At 37.6% G+C, this 23,263-nt stretch overlaps 2 protein-coding genes across 2 annotated transcripts in view; both read right to left on the bottom strand.

Moving 5' to 3' along the window:
* Positions 1 to 3,985: 3,985 nt before the first annotated feature.
* LOC141436415 (uncharacterized) lies at positions 3,986 to 5,406 on the bottom strand. Its single transcript, XM_074099402.1, has 2 exons — positions 4,219 to 5,406; positions 3,986 to 4,012 (listed from the first exon to the last, which is right to left on the bottom strand). Exons 1-2 carry the CDS (start codon positions 5,110 to 5,112, stop codon positions 4,004 to 4,006), a joined length of 903 nt encoding a protein of 300 aa, XP_073955503.1. The 5' UTR covers positions 5,113 to 5,406; the 3' UTR covers positions 3,986 to 4,003.
* Positions 5,407 to 5,511: 105 nt separating this feature from the next.
* LOC141436424 (peptidoglycan recognition protein-like) overlaps positions 5,512 to 23,263 on the bottom strand; it is a 32,949-nt gene continuing 15,197 nt past the window's right edge. The window contains exons 2-5 of the mRNA XM_074099414.1: positions 12,412 to 12,573; positions 9,734 to 9,941; positions 8,009 to 8,121; positions 5,512 to 5,858 (exon numbers count right to left, since the gene is read on the bottom strand). Coding sequence (XP_073955515.1) covers positions 5,593 to 5,858; positions 8,009 to 8,121; positions 9,734 to 9,941; positions 12,412 to 12,573 — 749 coding nt within the window. The 3' untranslated portion in view covers positions 5,512 to 5,592. The remainder of the gene's footprint in view (positions 5,859 to 8,008; positions 8,122 to 9,733; positions 9,942 to 12,411; positions 12,574 to 23,263) is intronic.

Below are 23,263 nucleotides of genomic sequence, written 5' to 3'. Positions count from 1 at the left end.
CGTTTACCTAAAGGAGCCGTTAACAACTTGTTAGTAAACAACGGTTTAAATTCGACCGTCAAGCTAAAATAAGGTGGGATCGTCACTAATAGAATGATGACATCGCAATATGATCACGGCTCTTAATTCTGATCGCAAAATGTCTCATCAAGTCCATATCTCATAACGTACGGTTCTGGCGCTTCGCTGGCCGCTGCCGTGACACGCTCACTTCGCTCGCTCGGCTCACGCGTCGGAGGATCACAAGTCTTCCTATCCACTCCTCTTCTCGCTTTGCTCATCGTCGTAATTAACGCAGTTATAACAAGTTTTGTTACGCGGTGTGATCATTTTGCAATCTAGACATTCTGCTAGTGACTTGTCCAGTCGCCGTCAGATGTTTCGGAGCGGCGATCAAAAATAGATGGTGATCAAAAATATCGAAACATGAAAAATATCGACTGTCCAATCAGTTACTTTCTTATTTGATTTATTTTCTATTTACTCAATTAGAACGTAACTAACTAAGTATATTCCCTCAACTTATTAACGCATAGTATGAATCAACAACTGACGTACTATACTTTCCCCCATTTAATTTTATTAAACACTATAAATAGTGTTGAATAAATTTGCTAATGATGATTAATATTTCAATAATTAATTATGTTTAAACTTCTTGTAGTGTAAAATTATTTTCTTTGTTCCGTTTAAACTGATAAAAACGGCCGTTTTGTTTTCAACCGCTTCATTGAAATCGTCGGCTCTGTATTTAAGGTTAAGACCACTTGAGGTTACTGTAATAAGGTAGAGTCGCACCAATATCTATAATATAAAGGACAACCGCCAGAACGGGACAAAAAAACGGGACAGAGCAGGATGGCGCTCTACAGTACCATTTTGACACGTTTCTCCCTAACAACGCATTATTTTTCTGAAATTTTAAAGCAATTCGATTCTTTGATCTTGGGAATCACGAAAAACTTGAGAAAATATGATATTGCGTGTGTACATTTTGTATATTAAGCAAAATAAAATCACAAGTTCGAATTTCGAGCCAAAAACGAGCGATGAATTATCTATGCCAGTGTTGCCATTCAGGGAAAAAGAAATATTCATTATCCTGCATTGCAGTCTGTAAAGCTCTTTAACCCATTCATTGCCGCGCGCCAGCAGGGCTACTACTACGAAACTCGAACTCGAAGTTCGTGTCGTGTGGTCCTTCTAACACTTATACTATTTAATACGAGAGCGAGAGGGACGGTACGGTACGAACTTCGAGTTTCGTAGTAGCCGTGCAGATTACGTACTTTGCTGCGATGCCGACGCTTCTGCAGAACAGACGCTCATCGGCGTCAGCAGCATCCAGGGAAAGCTAAATTAGACGCCCATCGGCGTTTTCGGCACTCCAGTTGCAGATTTGTAGATATGCATAAGAAACAGTGTTCGTAAACCTTTTGTGGTTTTTTATTATCACTGTTTTTGTACAGAAGTAATGAATAATGTATTTTGTCGGAAAAGTTCGTATTTAAAGCCTGACCAAAAATATATGACTATTCGCCATGTTCCGGAATTTCATTGGAACTAATTTCTTACACTGGCAATAATTTTAATGATTGTCAGTGTCATTGTGGTGGTTTCTTTGAACAATGACAAAAAATGCCCAAAACGATTCATAGTCAACAACGGATCATTGTAAATAATGTTTATAATAAAATACTGGAAAAAAAAACTCTTGGGGAATGAAACTATTTCGCTACAAAACCTTTCCAAATTAACATCGGAGCTAACAGCTAAAACTCACAGAAGCCATAACATTTTATTATGATTATATTTTTATTATGTAGTTTCATAACCATTAATTACTTTGTTTAAGTTCGATAGAATCTTAAATGTAGTTGTATCAAATGAAACTGTAATAATTATACTGAAATACTATATTGAAGATAGAAATATACAGAATAAGTGACTTAAATAACAATGTGTTACTATGACGTCGAAATTAGAAGATTAAAAGTAAAATATTGTCTTTGACATATTCCGGGGCCCAAATGTAAAAACCCATTCACATTTAACTTAACTATAGCCAACTACACCTTTACTAAATTAAACATAATGTATATAAAACCGCATGAAGCTAGTGGGAACATACATAACAAACTAAAAAAACCTTATTCTATTGGTAAAATAACAATTTTAGATACTGCACGAGAATGCAGTTTGCCATCGGAAGTCTGCACCTCAACTACCCTCACAATATCGTCATTGCCGCTATGGATTTTTACTATTCTACCCATGGGCCAGTGAAGAGGAGGGGTGTTAGAATTAACTAAGAGTACTAATAAACCTTCCTTGAGATTGGGCAATATTTTTTGCCATTTGGTACGTTGATTAAGCGATGAAAGATAGTCTCTAGACCACGCTTTCCAGAAATGTTGCCTAGTTTGCTCACAATATCTCCAAAGACGTAGTCTATTAGCTGGATTTCAGTCAAATCAGATTGGGAATTGAAGTCAAAGGACAGCCTATAAGAAAATGTCCTGGAGTTAGACACGAAAAGTTCGTAATATCTTGATTAGAAATTGAAAGCAATGGGCGTGAATTTAAAATACCTTCTATTTCAATCATTATGCTATTGAATTGCTCATAAGTCAAAATTTTGCTGTCGTCATTCTTTTTAGATGAAATTTAGCTGATTTGACAGCTGCTTCCCAGAGGCCACCATGGTTGGGACTGTATGCTGGTATAAAATGAAAATTTATTTGTCTTTGAATCATAAAGTTGTGGACGAGATTTTGAAAATCTTTGCTATTTATGTAATTTATAAAGTTCTTTGAATTGATTATTAGCACCTTTAAACGTTGACGCATTATCGCAATAAATATGAGATGGTATTCCTCTACGAGATATGAATCTTTTGAATGCAGCTATAAATGATTCAGTAGACAAATCTGATACAACCTCTATATGGATAGCTTTAGTAATAAAGCAAACAAATATTGCAAACATATCCCTTAGTAACAACGCTATTCCGTTTAGAAGATTGCTTGATATCGAAAGGACCACAATAGTCAATGCCAGTCCTTTCAAATGGACGCGCAGGATTAACACGATCACTAGGCAAAGAACCCATAAGTTGTTTTGAGGTTTCAGCCTTATGCCTACAACAAACAACACATTTGTGTATCACAGTTTTGATCTCTCTGACAGCATTTATAATATAATATTTTTTGCTGTAAGTTACTTAAGACCATTTTTAAACCAGCATGCATTAAAGCCAAATGTTCTTGTTTAATGACAAGTGTAGTTATATGCAATGCTTTGGTAAAATAATTGGAAATTTCTTAGAAAAAGTTATATCAGCGTTGCTTAATCTGCCACCCACACGAAGGATACCAATGGAATCAATAAATGGATGAAGAGATTTTAAGCAAGATTTCAAAGTATTGTTTTTTTTAATTAATTTTAAGTCTTCTGAAAAATAATGGAACTGGATACCCTTTACTATAGCATTAAATGCTGTCTTAAATTCTTTTAAAGAAATTTCTCCCTTTTCAATTACATTTCCTTTGCTTCTATTTATAAAACGTAACATATAGGACATGACCCGTATAGTCAATTTGGATGTAATTGTGTCTATTATAGAACAAGTAGTTGTTAATTTAAAATCATTTTGAATCAGAGATTGTAAAGTCACATTAATTCCTTTTTTTGTACTATTTTTGCAATTATTGCCTAATGTGCCTATATTTTTAGGTAAGTCGAATTGCGGCAACCCTAATCGACTCGCCAAAGATTTAGTACAAAAAGACGTTTGACTTCCGCAGTCCAAGAGCGCCCGCACGACAATTTTTTCTATTGTTTGCATCGGTTACTACTACTTTTGCGGTAGGTAGTAATATGCACTCACCTGTAGTTTGCATAGTGTGATGATTTTTTACCTGGCTTTCACGTTCACCTTCCTTTGGTCCAGGTGCTGTAGATCCAGTCAGGTCGGGCTTATTCCCCCACGTGTATCATTGTATTATGAGCGCTGGAACCGCAAATGAAACACTTAAATTCGTACCTACACGGCAGCGCATGAGAGTTTAAACATACTTTACACATATTGTTATTAGTTATATACATATTCCTTTTTTCTGCGCTTAAAGCAATAAATTGAGGACATTTGTATAATTTATGCTCCTTTGAACACATTGAACATTCATTTTTACTGTAATCATTGTATGAAAAACTTACGTTTGTAGCGAATTTAACACCATTTTCAAACTTGTTATTCATTGGACTAGCTTCTAGAGCAGCAGCACGTTTCTCTAGAAAGCTTAACAATTCATCATTGGTTACGAAGGCTGTAGCAACCCGGTCAGAATGGAACAACCTTGCTGTAAATGAGTCTACTTTTCGTAACAGAATGCACGTCAGCAATGAGTTCCACTCATCAACAGGTTGTTTGTAATTTTTAAGCGATGTAATGTGCTGTCTTACACTGGCTACAAAATTTCTTAATTCCGAGGCGGTGCCTCGTTGTATTGCTGGCAAATCCAGTAAACTTGTGACATGACTATTGACTAATAATGGTGGGTTATTATATCTTTTTTGAAGTAAATCGATAGCAGATGCGTATGACTCACCAATTATTGGCAAACTATCAATAAGTTGCAACGGTTCTCCTTTTAAGAATTTTTTCAAGTAACACAGTCTTTGAATGTTACTTAACCCTAGATTGTTATGGACCACAGCGGTAAACATTTCGTAGAAAGGCTTGTAGCTAGAAATACATTTGCCATCGAAAACAGGTACATCCAGCAGCGGAAGATGTGCTTGATGAGTAACTGGAATGCTGACTCCGGGGTCTTGAGCAAGAGATTTTTTCTTTAACTCGATCAGGGCAATTAATTGAAGGTATCTCTCTTCAATTTCTCCTTCGTCGCAGTCGTTTTCGTCGCTTAGAAGCTGTAAGCTTACTGAAATTTCTTGGTATTTTGCGTACGTTTCCTTTAAATTGTGTTTACGTGCGCCTAGGTCTTCAATTGTGAATATTTTGTCAGTATTCAAATAATTCTCAAGACGTGTTATAGAAGCTTTGCACTGGCCTCTAGCCGCGATCCATCTTTTACGCTCGGCTTCAGACATATTGATAACTGAATACACTATTGGTTCGTAATGTACGGTTTCGGCACCATGTTTAAGTTCGATAGAATCTTAAATGTAGTTGTATCAAATGAAACTGTAATAATTATACTGAAATACTATATTGAAGATAGAAATATACAGAATAAGTGACTTAAATAACAATGTGTTACTATGACGTCGAAATTAGAAGATTAAAAGTAAAATATTGTCTTTGACATACTTAAAAAAAGTGCTGCTTGAAAATTAGCATTCATTACAAAGATACACCAGATCAGGCATGCCCGGGTTTTATCGTGGGCAGTCTTTATTACATATGTGCCAAATTTCAACATCCCTAAATGCAGTTACTTACCATTGAGTGACTACCATTGGATTCTGTCAAATAATTGAAACTCTAAATAACAAATGGAAGTCGACAAGAACTTTACTATTTGGTTCCTGATAAAAATACAAAATAAAAACAAATAGTAGCTTTATAGTTTAAGGATCTTCTTTTTCTGACATTTCTTGTATTTGTTCACAAGTAAGGCCTCTGTAGTTTGTAGTGTCGTAATGGTCTAAGGCCTGTATGGCCTTGTAGAGGTTGTCTCCGGGGCTGTAGGTGCTGATGACGTCTCTCGCGCCTAATATGGAGTAGTCTGGACGCAAGTAGCCCCGGTCCACGCCTTCTTGAATGATCAGATTGAGCCTCTTCAACTGCAGGTCGGTCACTCGACTATGCACGGTCAAATCTTCGCGGTAGTCGCCTGGAATATGTTAAGTACGGTTCTATGAGTAAGTGAGCACAAGACAAAGCTACGACGACTTTCCATAATCACGAAATAATATCGTCAGGTACTTTGAAAAAATCTCGTATCCTAAATCAATACGTCAACAAAATTGTCTCTTAATGCATTCACTGCCACCTGACTTCCACTGGTGCTCCCGACGCACGTGTGCGTTCAAAATGTATGAAAAATTTAGGACAGCGGCACTGGGCGAAGTTCCGATAACGCATATTTGCGTCGGTGTCAGTGAATGCTTTAAAACAATGTTCATTAAGTTCACTCTGAAAGATCATCCTGTAATATACAATGTGGAAAAATAAGTCGGGCCCTGGAGGGAAACTACTTACCTTAAATCCTTAAGTTGGCTTATTTTACTTAAAGGTGACATTCCTTTATTTTTAATAAGAAACAAAACGACATTCAAAGATTTTCTAAAACTAGCTTGCCTCGCTCGGGACTTGAACCAACTAAAATTAAAAAAACAAACACGCACTATTTTATTATACTAATCGATAGGATTATTATACAGGATAAAACACTAACAAACATTTGGTGTGATTTGGTCTTAAAAATAAAAATGATCGTAAAATCTAACATTAACTTTATTTTCTTATCAATTTGTTACACTTATTTAACTATTTATCTGATAAATTGTTCGAAATGAACAGTAAGTACTGGATAATGTTTATTAAAGAACTTTTGTACTAAATAGGTATTCTTCATGGATATTTTGTACGACAGACGAGAGTTGTTTGTTAGAGAAATTTTATCCTGAATAATAATCCTATCGATTAGGATAATAACATAGTGTTTTTTTAAAAATTTTAGTAGGTTCGAGTCCCGGGCGAAGCGAGCGACTTTTAGAAAATCCTTAAATGCCGTTTTGTTTCTTTTTAAAAATAAAGGAATGTCGCTCTTAAGTAAAATAAGCTAACTTAAGGATTAAAGGTAGTTTTCCTCCAGGGTCAGACTTATTTTTCCACACTGTATACATAAAAACATTGTTTAGATTCGAATCAAATCATGTTTTTCAATGGAATGGAAATCAAAATTACATGTGAAACGTCAGACTCGTCAGTCATACCCAAAGAGGTATATAAAATGCATCATCTATTTGAGATACCAGGTTTTTTCAAAGTAATGAAGTTATCTTGCCATGTAATATAATAATAGACATTGGTTACATGCTATGCTCATTCTAGTATCAGTTCAGTTCATCATTCTGGTCAGAATCACGAGAAAATTACCGTGTATACCTAGAACAGTCAAGGGCAAAGATATCGACACGGCCCAAGTTGCAAAACATGCACGGCCTTAATGTTAAGTGCATAAAGTCGTGTATACATATTTTTGTAACTTTGGTCGTGTCAATATCTTTGCCCTTGACTGTACCATCCACGAAGACGCGTGCTTTTGTCAAAATGTAAATGACAGACAGAAAACTAGAATGCTGAACCGAACTGAAGCCAGAATGAGTGTGTAACCAAGTCTTATAAATACGGAAGTTGTGTGTCTGAAACAACACAGGCTACTTTTTATCTCCATTTTTCTACATACAGGTATCAGCAAATCAAGTGGAAAGAAATCTGTACTCCGAAATTAGTATCGTACATTCTCTCTCATTTTCCTATTAAAAACGGTTAGTGCGAGTGGGATGGTAACATCACCCAAATAAGTGGTATATCAATTTTTAAACAAGTTCCTATCAAATGAATATGTCGCTAAAGTCGAACTTTCAAGTTGACCGAGACGTCTATTGGCATTATTGTTTTATGACATGCAAACGATTATCAACTTTAGGGTGGTAGACCACTTATTTGGCTGATGGTACATTACAAAATTCAAAAATCAGACTCCGTAGTTTTTGTATGGGCGACGGTGACTCTGACTGTATGAGCGATCGAACCTTTACGGCTTTATTACCTACCCCCTGGTTCACCATCCATTGATTAAATTTATTTGATGGATAAATGTGATGCCGTCTCTGTTTATTTTGTTCTAAGACGACGAAGACGGAGTCGGCATCACATTTATTATCCGTCAAATAAAATAAATCAATGGGTAGTGAAACGGCCCCTGTGGATTACATATTTGTATTGAAAAAAAGGGGCAGGGGTGCACTGGCTCACCGATGAATCCGATTCCGACAGAACACCGGTTGTAGGGAGCCGTGTGGGCTCCTTCCCTGTTCCAGCCGCGGATGCGGTACACGCGTCCATCGTTGCCGATCGCGAAGTTGTAACTGAAAACATCATTTTGAGTGTCACTAACTTTCAAGAGGTGATGAGGTAGGTAGGTATTGGTGTTAGGTCGCTGGAATGCTTCTCTAGCGGGTTGTCAACATAGCAAAACGTCGATATCCTCAAATCGTCCTTGTCTTGTAGCAGAACACCATGATATCAGATGGCCGATTAGCAAAACGGCGATGTAGCAAAACGTCGACATCTCAAATTGTCCTGGTAGCAGATCACCCTAATATCAGATGACCGATATAGCAAAACGTTGACATCGCGAATGGTCCCAGTATCCTCATGTGGACGTTTTGCTATGTTGACAACCCGCAGAGAAGCGCTGGAATGCCAGCGGGGCGGCGATCCAAAAAGTAGTTAAATAGAAAAAAAATACGCGAACAAGCAAACGACATGCACGAAGCGCACTTCAGAATGTAATGGCAATGTATATGCTGCGCCCGCTCGCCCACCCTGCGTATTTGACAATTAATGCGCGCCTCGTAGGTACAGTCACCATCAGATATTTCGGAGCGGCCAAGGTGATCAAATATATCGAAACATAAACTCTAATACCTTAATAATAGAGTGCATGTGCCGATATTTTTGACCACCTTGGCCGCTCCGAAATATCAGATAGACTGTACCACGAAACTCGCTGCGCGCGGTCATAAACAACGAATAATGAAGTGGCAGTCGCTATTATAAGAAGTTATAATATTTAACAAATTATGACGAACAAATCTTACGTACTTTTAACTATAGGTGACCATGCCATGCCGCTACGAATAATAATTTCTTAGTCATGCCGCCACGAAAAACATGGTACAGTCGCCATCAGATAGGTATATCGGAGCGGCCAAGGTGTCCAAATATTACTGAGCAAGACTAAATTTCAATAAATCCTGCACACTGCAAATACCATTTTCTTCCAACTATGCTTTAATCATAACCGCACTAAATACCCAGCACAAAGCGGGACTTTTCTGCTCTAGAGCAGAAAAAATGTATCAAAATCCTTTATTGAATTGTTTTAGATTTTTTTTATATTGCCATAGCCATTAATGACATTGACCAAAGAGGTAACACGAGTATTTTTGCTATAAAATTAGCCTGCATTGTGTAAAAAAATCTAGTGTTAGGTTGGTCAATCTGACGGTCTTATGAAATTGGACAGATGGCGTACAAAAAATTGTTGCAACCAATCCTACCAAAAATAGTAGTAGCCGTATATTTAAAAAAAAACTTTGTGTGTTTGGTTGGCCAACCTAGCGCCCATCCGAAATTTGACAGATCGCGGGTAAAAATATCTGCTATATATACTAATTCTGCCAAAAAAAGTAAGGAAATAAAAAAAAACAAATTGGCGGGAACCTTGCGAATTTTTCGTGGACATTTTTTGAGAGTGCGAATGTAAACTTACGAAAATGGAATCATCGAGTGCTAGTGACATTCTTTCCTATTAATTGTTTAGCATGTTTTTTTTTTCGTCTATTATTCCTGAAAGGTATTTACAGTGTGCAGAATTTATTGAAATTTCGTCTTGCTCAGAAATATTTGGACACCTTGGCCGCTACGATATATTTATTGGCGACTGTACCTTAATCACGATACTTAGGAACTCACGGCAAATCATAGCCAAGTCCAGGCGAGTCTAAGAAGTAAGACTGCAGGTTGCGTATCTCCGCTGCGCATATGGTGAACCGGTGGCACTCTGGGCTGACTGAGTGTTGGATGATGACTAGCTTGACGGGTGAGAACCGCTCGACGGTTGCGTTGTTGGGCGAGGGGCGCGCACGCCACATCTCGCGCGTTATGTTCCACGGGTGTGGTGCTAGAAAAGATGGTTAGCTTAGCTTAATGTATCTTTAGACAATTCGATTTAGAAAGGCGGGCCAATAGATCTTTTAGGTGGGCAATTTTGGCCAATCCAATTTTGACCAAAATTGATTCAAATGCCTTGGCGGGATAATTTTGGCCCGCGGACCTGGGTTTGGCTAGCTTTGCTTTAGATACATGGATGATTAGATTAGATACTCGGAATGTCAAAAATCGTTATAGTTTATATTTTTTATCTTTAATTTTTATATCACTATTAAAACTATACTACCTACCTAAAACATCTAAAAGCTACCTAAACATTGTACCTAGATAATGTAGTTAAGTTAACAATATAATTTATGTGTAAATCAAATGAAATCAATGTAATGTTTGTTTTTAGCTAAATAGAACCTACCTACATGATTCTATAACTTGGACGGGTGCCATGCCAACAAGCAGAATGAAGAATAAACGCTTAAATAAAGAAATGAAGGCCTAGCCACCACGTAGGTAGGCTGGTTCTATATCGCATCATCGAAGTACTACTAGATACTTAACTACTTAACTTCTAAATCTCGATCTCGGACTTCGGTCGCCAGGCGTAACATCTATGCTTCATCTACCTGACGAGAGAGCTCTATTGTGAACTCGCCCCGCAACGGGAAAGACGTCACCGTCTTATTGTAAGATAACGTGTATGTATACCTAGTGCCATCCACGAAGACGCGTGATTTTATCAAAATAAGCCATTAATGACATTGTAATAAGAACCACGGCACGCGTCATCGTGAATGACTCTACTCGTACCTATAAGTACAGGACTATCTTTAATATTGCATAAATTGCATTGCAATTCAGAACTGTCGGCAGAGGTAAAGGCTGCGCCTATTTCTGAGAAAATCCAAAGTACACTGATAACCCACGGTACTGATACTTAACTGATAATTTGCAGCAGTGATAGGTACACATTATTATACAAACATAGTTGTGCTGTAGCGGAATATAAGCCTAAGCAAGTACATTCGCAGAGTGTTGCCAGGCAACGTAAAGGCGCTGATAAACTTGAGCATTCTCTTGAAATGAGCATCATAGCGAATGTTACGTTAAAAAAATGTAGCAAAACGACGGTATATTTGCATCGAGCTTTTTGCCGAGCAGCAGCTTTCCCTAGAATGAGCATGTGCTCGTAGCGATGTTTGGCTCTATGCTTGGCTCCGTTCGTTGTTCAGTTCGAAGTAGGATTGTAACGGAGGCCTTCTTAGCGGAGGCGGAGGCGGATGCGAAGGCGACGCGTTTCGCCTCTGCGGATGCGGAGGTTAACGGAAGCGGATGCGAAGGTGAAAGTGGATGAGGAAAAAATAGCAGTTCATGTTTTATTGGACACAAAAATCTCAAAAAAAATCTAAAAAAAACTGCCAAATCTCTCGTGCATGTCACTTAAATAAACAATTACTTTGTACAAAATAACTTAAAATAATCGCGGTTCAATCAAACAATTACATTACAACTTCGTACGTCCAAGCAACTAGACAGTTTGATTCCTGTCGTGTGTTATTTGACATATAATATGCTCGCCCCTACCCCGATCGCGTTCCCACCGCGCACCGCACACTCGTTGGTTCTTGATCATCGTCAAACGAGAAATAAAGCTCCGCTATAACTCCGCAAAAAAAATTGCGGAGGCGAAGATACGATTTCTTGCAGAACTTCCGCAGTAACGGAGGCGGAGGCGAAGTTCCGTTACAACCCTAGTTCGAAGGTGTCAAAAGCGGCGAATGCTCGATGCTCTGCTACAAGTGAATGCTCAGATTATCAGCATCTCAAGTTTAGGTACTCTGATTTTCTGTAGATACAGTAAAATCGGGCGAATATTTTAATGCTTACGTATGACTTTCACTGACTCTTTATTCTTTCAGACTGTTGACTGCATTGTTGTTTAGTTAACTGCATGCTACAAAGTATTAAAACGTTTTAGTGACAAAGGGGCTGTTTCACCATCCATTGATTAGTGATGCCGTCTATTCGAACAACACAAATAGATACGGTATCACACTTAACCTAATCAATGGATGGTGAAACAGCCCCTAAGTGTACAAACGCGTGCTGCCGTTCAAAATACAATTGGCAACTCGCTATCGCTCTAGATTAAATTGTAGAATCCTTCGCTTACTCGGGATTCAAAATCAACACTCGCACCAAAAAACGACTTTGCTCTCTTGTTGCACAAATAACTAATTCTTGTGCCCGGCGTCCACAAAGCACTAACGCGAGTTGACTTAAAGGCTGACACACTTAAGCTCTTGGAAACTGATCTTAAACTAGGATCACAGATCTAATAAAACAAATAACGTTTGTATTTCCTTCCAGAATAAAAGTGCTTACTTTTTACCCGACTGCCCGAAGGAGGCTTAATCGGTTATGTTTTTGTTGTGCTTTGTGCCAATGCACATGTAAGGCTAAGATACCCAGGTAACTTCCCTTACCTCGATCAACAGCGTTGACGTCGCTTTTCTTCGCCAGCACGGTAAAGTACACTATGAGCGCCGTGCACAGCAGCAGCGCAACTACCGAAGCTGCGCACGAGAGCCGCTCGGCTCGCGTCGAATTCTTAGCAATGTTCCATATGTACTTCGGGAGGGGGTAGGCTGAAATTAAACCAGTGCTTGTTAGGATATAACATAAAAATTTGGATTAAAGAAAAGTTGAAGGGAAGCCGTGCTGGTAGCCCAGTGTTCTGAACTATGGCTTGGCTTCTTAACCCAGAGGATTTAGATTAAAATCCTGCGCGCTCTGATTCTTTCAGAATTCACGCGTGAAATTACATTTGAAATTTAACAGGAGTTCTACGGTGAAGGATGACATCGTGCGGATACCTGCACGAACAGTCGAATCCTAATCATGTAACAGGTGGAACCCTTTTGCTACTAATGTCATGTTGGCATCCTATATTTTTGCCAAGGGAACTATACTGAAATTGATTATATAAGTATTCAAAGGTTCCACCAAGCAAGCAAGGACTGTACATGCGAAGCAATTAATTGGTGTGTGTGTAAAGCAGTGCCGGATTAAGACTAATTGACGCCCTTAGCAATCCACGCCTATGGCACCAACCCCCCAAGCAGCTGTAACCAGCCTTACCTAAGTGCAAGCAATTTTTTTTTTATGCTGTTTATGGTGCCCCCCAAGACATGATGCATTTAGCAATTGCTTATTTCGCGTATGGACTAATTGGGGTGTAAAGTACATGAAAACTACTGCCCTAGCCGCCTTATTCTTAGAGGAGGCCAGTGCCCAGCATTGGGACGTATACAGGCCGAGAAGATGATGGTTTGAGAAGGGTTGCATACAGTCGGGAAAATGGATTGTTGGCGGCATCGGAAAATGGAGGCTCAGACAGTACCAGATTCTCAATGGCTGAAAAAACCCCGGGTGCACGGTCCCCTCCTCTCAATGTTTTCTCACAGTTTATGTGAATATACTTATAAACACATAAGTCAAAGTCAAAGTCAAAATATCTTTATTCAATTTAGGCTATAACAAGCACTTATGAATGTCAAAAAAAAAATCTACCACCGGTTCGGAAAAGCCTCTGCTGAGAAGAATCCGGCAAGAAACTCAACGAGGTATATATATTTTTTTAAAACAGATTTGCTATAGTGGCTATATACATAAATATGTATATAGCCACTGAGAAAGAGAACACAATGCACATATTCGATACACAGAAAAATACTATTCTTAAAAAATATGCGAAAGGAACTCTGCCTTTGTGTCATCTCCACGCTTAAATCGCTGAACCAATCTAGATGACATGTGGCATGAAGATAGACAAATTCTTCCGAGTTGCGGGCAAAAGCCAGTGTAATATAAATACTTCATAATAACTATTACTTATAGGTATATACTGTATAGATAATCAGTATCCAATATAAGGTGTCCTGGGCCATGCACGCACAAGGCGTATTTTTTTAGGTAGAGACGACACGGTTTGTCAATGCGCGCTTTTGGTGCGGAAAATTTTCTGTAATTAGGTAATCTCGCCGTGGGACAGTATGTACAACCACAAGTTTTCTTGAATATTCAAATGAGAAAGAAAATCTTTCGATCTTTTGTTTCGAGTATTTGAATCATATCAATAATCAATTCTATATATATGTATATCAATTCTTTGACACTAATAAATTTGTAAAAAAAAAAAAATTAAATGAATTGAAATTGTTTTTGTCGAAAAAGTGTAAAGTAGCCACAGCAAAGTTATTAGCATTTAATATCGAACCTAGGTACGTAGCGGACGACGGCAGCGGGGCCGGACACGCCGCGCGCGCGCCGCCCGCGGGCCGCCAGTCTTTAAACTAACGCGTGAGACAGCGGAGGAGCAACGTAGTTTTATTTTGATTCATCAAAATATACAAGGCTTCTCCAGCAAAATAACTGAAATCGGTTTATTCCTAGATGCGTTAAATGTAGGAGTAATGTGTATTACTGAGCACTGGTTAAAACAACATGAACTATTATTGAATATTTGTAATTATAGAATCGCCAGCTCCTTTACTAGAAAATCGGCTATACATGGAGGCTCTATGATTATTGTTAAGGACGATTACAAGAGCAAAGAACTAAAAAATGTAGTTCAGCTGTCCATTGAACGAGTTATTGAAATTTCGTGTGTTGAATTAGAGAATCACATCATATTATGTGTATATAGGCCGCCGTCCTCAGACTTTTGTCAGTTCGAACCCGTGATGGAAGATGCTTTGAAACAAGTTTTTGCTAGTAGTAAATCTGTCATCGTATGTGGAGATTTTAATGTGAATTTACTAGACTCGGCAAATAGATATTCTGGAAGACTTTTGAATTTATTTAAATCATTTAACTTGTTTCATCTTTTTGAGGAACCAACGAGAGTGACGGCTAACACAGCTACATGTTTAGATAATATTTTCTGCAAGTGTGATGCTATGGACAAGGAAATAATAAACTGTTTTAATTCCGATCACAGCGGCCAAAAAGCCTGTTTTACAATACTTAAACAGACAAATGATCGAGTAATAACCTACAGACCCGTTACAGAAGCCCGTGTAGAAAAATTCAAGGAAAATATTATCAACAGCGTTCCTGAGCCTTACATGGAGGGAAGTGATCCTAACGTCCTATATAAGAACCTGTCTACAGTAATTAATCGAGAGTTCGAAAAAGTTTTCACATTAAGAACTAAAATGAGAAACGGTAACAAGGCAAAGTTTAGTGACTGGGCCACGGTGGGAATACATAAGAGTACGTACGTACATAGGCTTTACGAACTTTATGAAATGAAAAGTCACAGTCAAGACCCCTCCTTTATAGACTACGTTAGAAAATATTCCAAATTATTTAAAAAAGTATGTATTGCTGCCAAGGCTGATTATCTTAGTAATAAAGTTAAATCCGCTGAAAATAAAGTAAAAGCTGTATGGAATGTAATAAATTCAGAAACAGGTAAATCTAAGCCCCGTAATTGTCAATTCCAATTAAAAGTGGATGATAGAATATTGACTTCAGATTTAGAAGTGGCGGGTGCTTTTGAAAATTTTTTCTCAGATATTGCTGTAAATACGACTCGCGATCTAAAGTCTTCCACTGTGCTGGCTAGTTCTTATCTAAATGAAATTGCGAAGGATAAACGTCTGAATTTTGATTTTCAACATACTAACTCTGAAGAAATTATAAAGACTTTTAAATCTTTAAAACTGAAGAATACGGAGGATCTTTGGGGTATTTCTGTTCGAGTTATGCAATCTGTCATCCATATTGTGGCACCGTACCTAGCCGTCATATTTAATAAGTGCATTGATGATGGTGTGTTTCCGGACTTAATGAAATATAGCAAAGTGATTCCATTGTTTAAAGCTGGGAGCTCATCTGATCCTGGCAACTTTCGTCCGATATCTGTGCTGCCTGTGCTGAGTAAAGTGTTTGAAAAGATCATGCTTAACCAGCTGCTTCGTCACTTCAATGTAAACAACCTACTACACAGTCAGCAATTCGGTTTCACAAAAGGCCGTTCGACAACAGATGCAGCCGCAAGTCTCATGAAGTACATTTATGATGCATGGGAAAATTCGCAAGATGCAATAGGAATATTTTGCGACCTCTCCAAGGCCTTCGATTGCGTGGAGCATGAGACGCTTATCCGCAAACTTCAACACTATGGACTTTCAGCTAAAGCACTTAACCTGGTTAAGTCTTATCTCAGCCAAAGAATTCAAAAAGTGGACATAAATAGAACGCAGTCAGCTGGCTCAGCGGTGAAGCTTGGAGTTCCACAAGGCTCCATTTTGGGTCCATTTCTCTTTCTAGTATATATAAATGACCTGCCCCACTTGCTAGAACAGAAATGTAACATAGTATTGTTTGCAGATGATACTTCTTTGATATTCAAAGTAAACAGGCAACAAGAAGATCCAACCCACATCAATGAGACTTTAGCAGAGGCGCTAAACTGGTTCACCGCTAACAATTTATTACTAAATGCAGCTAAAACTAAGTGTATAAAATTTTCGTTGCCTAATGTGAGACAGTTTGAAACAACTATTTCCTTAAACGGAGAGAATCTGAAACTTGTGCATGAGACTGTTTTTCTTGGTCTTACGTTGGATCGTAATTTACAATGGAGCCCGCATATTTCTGGTCTTGCTGGTAGATTGAGCTCTGCCGCCTATGCTGTACGAAGAATCAGACAATTTACCAACGTTGAAACTGCCCGGCTAGTTTATTTCAGTTATTTTCACAGCATAATGTCCTATGGTATGCTGATTTGGGGCAAGGCAGCCGACATAGAAACTATCTTCATTCTACAGAAGAGGGCAGTCCGGTCTATCTACAACCTTGGCTCCCGAGATTCACTAAGAGAACGCTTCAAGGAGATAAACATCCTCACAGTAGCTTCACAGTATATACATGATGTGATATTGTATACACACAAGAATATCGAGTCCTTTAAAAAGTGTCAGACGTACATGATATCAATACTCGTAATAAGCACAAGCTTGCCGTTCCAAAATTCCGTTTACGGAAAGTAAGCAAATCTTTTGTGGGAAACTGTGTGAGATTTTACAATAAAGTTCCTGTAGAAGCATGGAAATTGCCACACAACTCTTTTAAAGAATACATAAAGAGTGCACTTCTGAAGAAAGCTTACTATAAAGTTGAGGAGTACTTATGTGATGATGCGACATGGCCTAAACTGAAAGCCGATGAAAATTAGGATGTTGATGTGTGATGTGATGTATTCGTGTTTGTGTATGTGTGTGTTTTTATGTCGGTGTATAAATAAGTGTTGTGAAGTGTGACTTGGCAGTGTCCCGGCGCATTTCGTGTCTAGTTTCTGGTTCTGTTGCCGTTGTCCACGTTGCAGAATTTAATTTAAAAATATTTATTGGTTTGACATTTGGAGACCTTATACATCTCCATTTCTTTATTTTAATAATTATTTTAAGTTTTTGACATTGGAGGCTTTTTACACCTCTGAAGATTGTATAATTTGGTTAATTAAATTAGTTTACTTTGACATTCAGAGACTATATACATCTCTGAATTATTTAGATTAGGAATTTTATTTATTGTTAACTCAGGGACTTTCTACATCCCCTTGCTATATAGTAATTTTATTATTAACTCAGGGACTTTATACATCCCCTTGCTATATTTAAGGCTGTATATTGTTAAGCTTATGGATTTTAAACGTGTATATTTTTAGTTTAATTTCTAGTCACAGGCCCGCGACGTCGAAGCTCCCAAGACGATCCCATAGAGCTTATGGGAACGGAAGCAATACCATGCACTCGGTACCGCTCTGCTTTCAGACCATGACATGAGTGCGTGTGAGCTAACTTTGGGGGCGGCAGACGTGAGCTTGCCTTCGGAATCCAAAAGTTTAATGGTTACTTGACCTGAAATGTAAATTTCAGAATTAAATTATTATTATTATAATTTTTTTTTTTTTAATTTATGACGGTGGAAGCAGTCTACACTTCCACTGAACGTAGATTATAGTTAGAGTTTAGTTTTGTAACTAAGGGACCCCATACATCCCTGTATTATTATTATTATTATTTTGTATTTTCTTTTATTTCATTGTATACTGTAGTTTTTAAGTATTTTATTTGTAATTATTTTATGTTGAAAAAATGACTTTCTGCCAAGTTTCTTGCGGCGCATTCTTCTTGGCAATGATGGTCTTTCCGAAAGCGCTGGTAGTTTTAAAAAATGACGTGTAAAAGTGCCCATTGCGGCCTATTTACTGAATAAATGATTTTGATTTTTGATTTTTTTGATTTTGAGCAAATTAGTTTTCATCACACTTGCTCGTAAACAGTGTCGTACGTAACATGCAGGCTACCTTGGTTGCAACCCCCCAACTAAAACCCTCGACCTTAATATGCTTGTCATGAAACCCGTGGTCGGTAAATGAGTCATTGCGCGTACTAATTTTCTTGTCATGAAGCCCAAGGTCGGTAAATGAGTCAGTGTGCGTACTGATGCTTCTACGCGCGCTGCTGCAGGACCACATGCACACGCACGTTGCGGCGCATGCTGCAGGAGGGGGAGGTAGAGGGCGGCGCTGCCAAGAGCGCAGCCTAAGGTATCGCCAATATTTGGAACAATTATATTTTTTCTTTTAGAAATATAAAATTTTACTCGCAAATGTGATGAAAAACATTGTATGTCGCACGGGTGGTACTAGAATTACGAACATCGACTCATTAAAGCCCTCAGTCTTCGACTTCGGGCTTCTAATAGACTCTCGTTCGTAATTCCCTATTTACCGCCCTTAAGACACAATGTACTATTTAAGTGTTGTAATATTTAGTATAGATTGTAACTTTATTTTAAGCTGCTTTCTTACCGATTATGTACATACTAGCTTTTACCCGCGGCTTCGCACGCGTAAACTATTCGGTCTGGTAGTTGCATGCTATTTTTTATCCCGTGGGAATATCGGGATAAAAAGTAGCCTATGTGTTATTCCAGACGTCCAGCTACCTACATACTAAATTTCATGGCTCTAAGCGCGGTTGTTATTTCAAGATTTTATACCTAGGTATCCCGTGGGAATATCGGGTCAAAAAGTCGCCTATGTGTTATTCCAGACGTCCAACTACCTACATACTAAATTTCATGACTCTAAGCCCAGCGGTTGTTATTTCGAGATTTTATCCCTATCCCGTGGGAATATCGGGATAAAAAGTAAGTATCCTATGTTTTAATCCAGGTTATAAACTAACTTTTCGCCAAATTTCATCCAAATCCGTCCAGCCCTTTCAGCGTGAAAAAGTAACAAACATACTCACTCACTCACTCACAAACTTTCACATTTATAATATTAGTAGGAGTAGGATTTTCAATGGAATGATGATTAGGATAAAGAGCATCATGCGACTGATTGAACAAACATTACAATGTAACTATCATTTGACGTCTTCACGTAGATTGGGTAGTACAGTCACCAGCATTAATATCTGCCACAGCAGTGTGCAAAAATATCTAATACGTCCTACCGGCCCTAGAAATAGAGTCGTATAGATATTTATGCACGATTTGTTGTGTCAGATATTGGTGCTAGTGACTGTACATTTCGACACTACTTTGAAAATATCTCGTACATCTCAAATTAATACGTCAACAAAATAGACCCTTAAAATAATAAACATAGGTAAAATTCACTCAGAAAAATAATAAATTTTGAGCTTTTTTAAAAGTATTGCCGATTTGACTCTTGATTTGCGAACAATTTTTTTTTCTAAAGCAGTTCTTTAAGCCAAGTGCTTGCTACAGAATAGTGATGTAACGAATATTCGCATTCGCGAATATTCGCATATTTTTGCATATTCGTATTCGCATTCGCAAACTTTCTGCGAATGTTTTGCGAATATGAATATCAGAAAAAAATAGATTTATTAGATAATAGATAGGTTAATAAAGTCAAAATACATTCTTTTCTTGTGTTTTTTATACAAAAAAATAACTTAATCTCGTAATCTCATTATCAGTCTTCACTTGAATCATTTGGTATTATTTATTTATTAACTTTGCGATGCGTTCGTATAATCTGGGTAATTCTCGGATCAAAGTACAAACGGAACGCACTTCGTTCGAACGACATGTCATAGACAATTTGGCGCCAAAACGAAAAACTGAATATTCGCATTCGCGAATGTTCAAAAAATTACATTCGTTACATCACTACTACAGAACTCTTAATAAGAGGGAAAGATATGTTACGAGGATTAAAAACGCGAGGGGATAAATAAATATATAAAGATTGCGTACTCGTGCATGTCCAAATCGTCCCGCCGTCTCCTTCTTATACTGTCTCGGCGTCGCTAGCAGTTCTGCGAATGACTAAATCTATTTTTCTTTCCAGCAATTGACATTTGACAATTGACATCAGCAACACATTGACCGTTCCTGGGCATTTCACATTTTTAACCGACTTCAAAAAAGGAGGTTATCAATTCGGTTGTACTTTTTTATGTTTTTAACTTCAGAACTTTGTCATTTATGAACCGATTTGAAAAATTTATTTTCGTTCGTCCAGGAATGCCGTCAATTAGGTCCCGTAAGCACCAAATCAGGATCTGATGATTGGATCCCAAGGAAATCGAGGGGCTCTTTAGACCTATAGGGCCAGCATCTTTCCCCCTATGCGCTTTCGCTCTAGTCTTGCTTCACGCTTAGTCGCTTGTGCTTATGCACGGTATTAAAACGTAGCGAAAATTTTATTGACGGACAGTCAGACATAAAACGCAATAACCCCCGTATATTTAGTATGTTTATTTCGGATTTTAGCTTAGTACACACTTAACCAAAGGTCTACCATTAGTTTGACAGGTTAGAATCAAGGAAATTAAACATAAAATACTTAAAAAATATCTTTAAGTATTTGTAACTTATGTCATCTACATTTAATTATGACCCTTAAATAGCCATATCATGTACCTACAGTGAGATATTTTTAGCGAATCCTGCACATATAGGTCTTGGGCTCGAACCCCACTAATAGACACCCATGATTAGAACTTACGTAATATTATAATATTATGTATGTATTGCACCAGAGCCGTGAATTTATTATATAAATATACATAATCATTAATTCGTTAGTACTCTTAAAAAAGCTCGTATCTCAAAATGTGCTTCATGGTTCCGTTTCGTACACATATTGATTTGAGGTTAGAGCTTTTTTAGGGTTTCGTACCCAAAGGGTGCCAACGGAACCCTATTACTGAGACTCCGCTGTCTGTCTGTCTGTCCGTCTGTCACAGGGCTCTATCTCTTGAGCCGCAATAGCTAGGGACTTGAAATTTTCACAGATTATGTATTACAGTAGCCGCGACAACAACAAATACTAAAAATAAAATAAAATTACAAATTAAAGGGAGTCGTCATACAAGAAACGTGTTTCATTCAGCGGTTTTTGATTGCTAGGCTGCCAAGATGACGGCCGTCAACGGGCAACGCCCGTGACCCTATGTTGTGATTTTCTTAGTGCTATTTTATAAAACCTTCGATAATTATAATAATTGTCTTAAGAGACGGTCTTAGGTCTTAGGACCGTGGTTTATTTTTCGTGCAGCATTAAGACTAAATAACAATTTATGATCCACAAACCTCCGACACACAATACACACACTTCACAAAAGCCAACTTCAATAAAGCACTCACAGCCGCTGTATTTAATGTTTTATACACTAAAAATGTCCGTTATAATTCATACACTTAAGTAACACTATTTATTTACAAGGTCAAAATTGAAAATCAGGTTAAGATTTATTCACTAATTCATAATAATGATAATAAGTACGCGCCGTTCGGCCGAATTCCCGCGTTCAGCAACTTTTTTTTTCGGCGCATGGCAAGAGTCTAAAGCGCTATTCAGCCTCCAACAGGGCGACAGCCAAAGAGGATGAGAATTTAAAATTTTATACATAGTGCTTACATTTTGGTGATATGTTTTTATTAACTTGTAATGTAATGTAACTAATTATGTTTGTTAATAAATATTAAATATTTCAACTTAAATTTGAAGTGGATATCTTCAACCGATTGAGCTGAAATTTTGCATGCATGTATAAATCCGATGACAATGCAATATTATTATGACGTAGAGCTGATCTGATGATGAAGTTAGATGTTGGCCATACTCTGTAATAAAACGACACGACCGCATCGATTTTGGTCTCATTTGATTCGTCTTGACGACTACCTACTTTGGTAACCAGGGGCAAAAAGTACCGCTAACAAAAAAGCTTGTTTAGATTTTTTACAAAAAATTATTACTGAACTATTTGTTTTTAAAAAATTGTACGGAGGTGGGGAACACTTCATGCGCAAATCGCTCGCACTCGCATTTGACCGATTTTTAAAATCCATCATCTAAGTACAGTAAGTCGGTCAACTAGAGCGGGCACGTTCCCAATAGGTACTCACGCAAAGTAAAGTAAATAAAATGCTCAAAATCATTATGCATTATTTCATGACATTTTCCTCTTAATAGTTTGCCAGATTCAATTGTTTCAGAAAACATTATTCTTACAATTAATTACACTATTTAGTTAGAACGCGTCGGTCGGCTTTGACTGAAGAATTCAAACGAAACATCACGCATTTCATATAAAATAAAAGCAAAAGTGTAACAAGTAACAATCTATCTCATACAATTGTTGTTTGTCAGTTGTATAAGAGATACAGAGAATTGTTATATTTTAACTCAAATCACTCAACAATACTTCGCTTGTTAAAATTGCGTGTAGGTAACTCACGGACTTCATATAAACAAGTTGTTTATATCATGTCTGTAAAGTAACTACAAAAATATACGATTTTAGTTCGCGACTAGTTGTCAAGATTAATTAGAACTAGAACTTTAAGTTTCTAGTTTACTTGTTTTGAATATCAGCACAATTTTTAATTATTTCATAAATGGTCTATTCGAGTGACGTGTTATATTATAAGAAAAGGTTTCCCGTACCATCCTTTTCTCGAAGCGTCTCATTCACGACACTTTTGACTCCTGTAACTTTATTGTAAAGCAAGAAGTTTTAATTTTTACTATCGGGTTTCCATCATGCGATGGCATAATGTGTATGTATTTCTATTGCCGCTGCAACAACAAATGTGTCATTTTTGTTTTCGCTCTATGTATCTATCTAGGTGAGCACACAAACTTCGAATTCGGAATGATAATAGAGATAAATAAATATACTGCCCATCAACAAATAATAAAACCCTACCAAGCGTGAGTAGGTCTTGGGAAAAAAAAACAAACTTTGTCAAGTATCTGTCTGTAGTATCTAT

The sequence above is a fragment of the Choristoneura fumiferana genome, chromosome Z (genome assembly GCF_025370935.1).
Source record: "Choristoneura fumiferana chromosome Z, NRCan_CFum_1, whole genome shotgun sequence".
NCBI lineage: Eukaryota > Metazoa > Arthropoda > Insecta > Lepidoptera > Tortricidae > Choristoneura > Choristoneura fumiferana.
Note: the sequence above shows the minus strand (reverse complement) of the source record. Positions and strands in the feature narration are given on the sequence as shown.

Excerpts from the sequence above, each read along its gene's own strand:
- LOC141436415 (XM_074099402.1), bottom strand. The coding sequence starts at position 5,112 with ATGTCTGAAGCCGAGCGTAAAAGATGGATCGCGGCTAGAGGCCAGTGC.